This window comes from Priapulus caudatus, unplaced genomic scaffold (genome assembly GCF_000485595.1).
Source record: "Priapulus caudatus unplaced genomic scaffold, Priapulus_caudatus-5.0.1 Scaffold41, whole genome shotgun sequence".
Classification (NCBI taxonomy): Eukaryota; Metazoa; Priapulida; class Priapulimorpha; order Priapulimorphida; family Priapulidae; genus Priapulus; species Priapulus caudatus.
In genome coordinates this window covers 1,893-4,198 of record NW_014577102.1, presented here as the reverse complement: position 1 = coordinate 4,198, position 2,306 = coordinate 1,893, and the positions used below count along the sequence as shown (strand labels likewise).

The window sequence follows — 2,306 nt, the reverse complement described above, 5'->3', positions numbered from 1 at the left end:
GGCATGAGCGCCGTGAAGTACACAACCTGGAAACAAGAGAACAGGCGCGATATTAAAGCGGACTTGTCCTAGAATTTAGATGCATTCTGGGGTTCAGTTTTCCCCAGAATTCCGCCCGCAAATGATTGGGCAGTGGCTGTGAGCTTGTTTTTGGTACACGGTTAGCTGCTCGCCGTTGCTACATGATGCCACTGCTTTGCTTTGGCACGCTGATCAGTAGTTTTGCGGCTGCATGATGCCGCTGAATCATGATCTGATATCATCAGTGATATCAGCGGATCACTCACGCGGCGGTGATACGGTCTCTATAATGCTTAATTTACTTTGCTTTTTTTATTTTCTTTTTAATTTTTCATTGCTGATTACTTCTAACCACCACACCTAAGACTATTCGGTAACACCCAAATCAGTACAAGAATCAATCAAAGAATCAACCGAGATATTGGTGTAATTAACTCTACAACCGATTAAAGAAATCAATCTACGGTGATTCCGAACCAGTCGTGAACAGTGAATATACAAACGATGTCGTATGTTCGATCTGGATTTACCTAACCTTTACGCGAGGGTCTTGACGCCTTTATATAAACGAAGTAAGGAGCACAGTGAATCGTGAGCAAAAGTGCAGAGGCGACGGTCGTATCGCGAGGCTCTGCGCGAGTTTCCGAACTCCGAGTTGTTTGCAGACCCGAACACTTGGTATTAACTGAAATGTCATTCGCATACACATTCAACGTGGAGGACGCGTATTGACTTATTGGGATAACAAGTAGAAAATTTGAAATGTAGAACACTCACTATGGGGGCGGTATTGCTATGAAGAACTGTAGAAATTTGAAATGTGAAGACACACTCAACATGGGGCGTATTGGCTATTGGAACTAGTAAAATTTAAAATGTGAACAGCCATTAACATGGGGGTGGTTGTTTTCATTGAACTAGTCGAATTTTACATTCGAAACACCCAACGTGGGGGATACTGTTACTGGAACTAATATGAACAGTTAAGGGCGCGCGATAATCGTTGATTAAGCAAGCATAAGAAAATGATTAGCGATCCGTTTAAGTCGCATTTCGCCCTTAGAACTGACAAGAACTGCTTCATGCTGCTACTAATAATATAGTAATAATATAAATATAATTATAATATATATATACAGTATCAACGCGTATAAACGAGAGCCTTCTTTATACTCCTCTGATACATATATATATATATATATAAAATTATATATATATTATATTATTATTATTATATAATAATATACTGATAATATCATGCTGCTATACGTTATAAGCGATCGTATAGGACATCTCATTTTCAACCCTTTGCCCAACCAACGCCAACGAACACACGGCGCTCGTGCGATATGACGTCATATGACTCATAGGCCTACTTGTAGTACTCGGCTGACGGCCGCGTGCCGTAGGTAGACGACGTTTCATTGTACGTCGTGCCGTTCCAGCAGTACTCCGTGTTCCAGGCGTTTCCGCACGATGTCCAGGGCAGGTTGGCCGTGAATGAGGCGAACAGGTAGTAGAACGACCAGCTGATGATGACGTTGTAATAGAATGCCACGTAGTAGGAGATGAAACACGAACAGAAGCCGATGCCTGCAAACGTAACATCAACTCTATAAAAGACGCAGAAGCGATTACGTCATGTATTGTATCGTATCGTATCGTATCGTATTGTAACCCAATGTTGAACAGTGCTTAAAATGCAGGATCGTTTTCACAGCTGGAAGTGGAAGTATCAGACAACAGCTAATAAACAGAATGTTACATGTATACAGAACAATATATAGACATTACAATACAGTGCAATATTATCAAACTTTATCATATTAGAAGTTACAATATACAGTACAAGCAAAATAGAGAAGTTAACGCGGGTTTTTCTTTGTTCGTAGTTGTGATGTTTGTGATCATAATATGACGACATCACATTGGAGCGTCTTCTTACGTAACATGCCTTATAATAGTAATGATTGTAATCAAGACATCGCGGTTGCTGAAGAATTGAGTGAAGCTGATCGGATTGTTACCTTTAAATATCGGTGTAATATTCTTCCACACGCCGATGGCACCACGTCTGTGAAACTGTCCAATGATCAGCTCCAGGTATAACAGTGGAACACCGCCCAGTACGAGCATGAGCAGGTACGGGATGAGAAATGCCCCTGAAAGGAAAGGTCATGTAGAGTTTGATACTCGCTAACTCTCTCTCTCTCTCTCACTCTCTCTCTCTCTCTCTCTCTCTCTCTCTCTCTCTCTCTCTCTCTCTCTCTCTCTCTCTCTCTCTC

General features: G+C 41.4%; 1 protein-coding gene across 1 annotated transcript in view; it reads right to left on the bottom strand.

Annotated features, from left to right (window-relative positions):
* Positions 1–1,393: 1,393 nt before the first annotated feature.
* LOC106820157 (sodium-dependent serotonin transporter-like) overlaps positions 1,394–2,306 on the bottom strand; it is a gene marked incomplete at its 5' end in the record, with an annotated part of 2,508 nt that continues 1,595 nt past the window's right edge. The window contains 2 exons of the mRNA XM_014824704.1: positions 1,394–1,614; positions 2,049–2,190. Coding sequence (XP_014680190.1) covers positions 1,394–1,614; positions 2,049–2,190 — 363 coding nt within the window. The remainder of the gene's footprint in view (positions 1,615–2,048; positions 2,191–2,306) is intronic.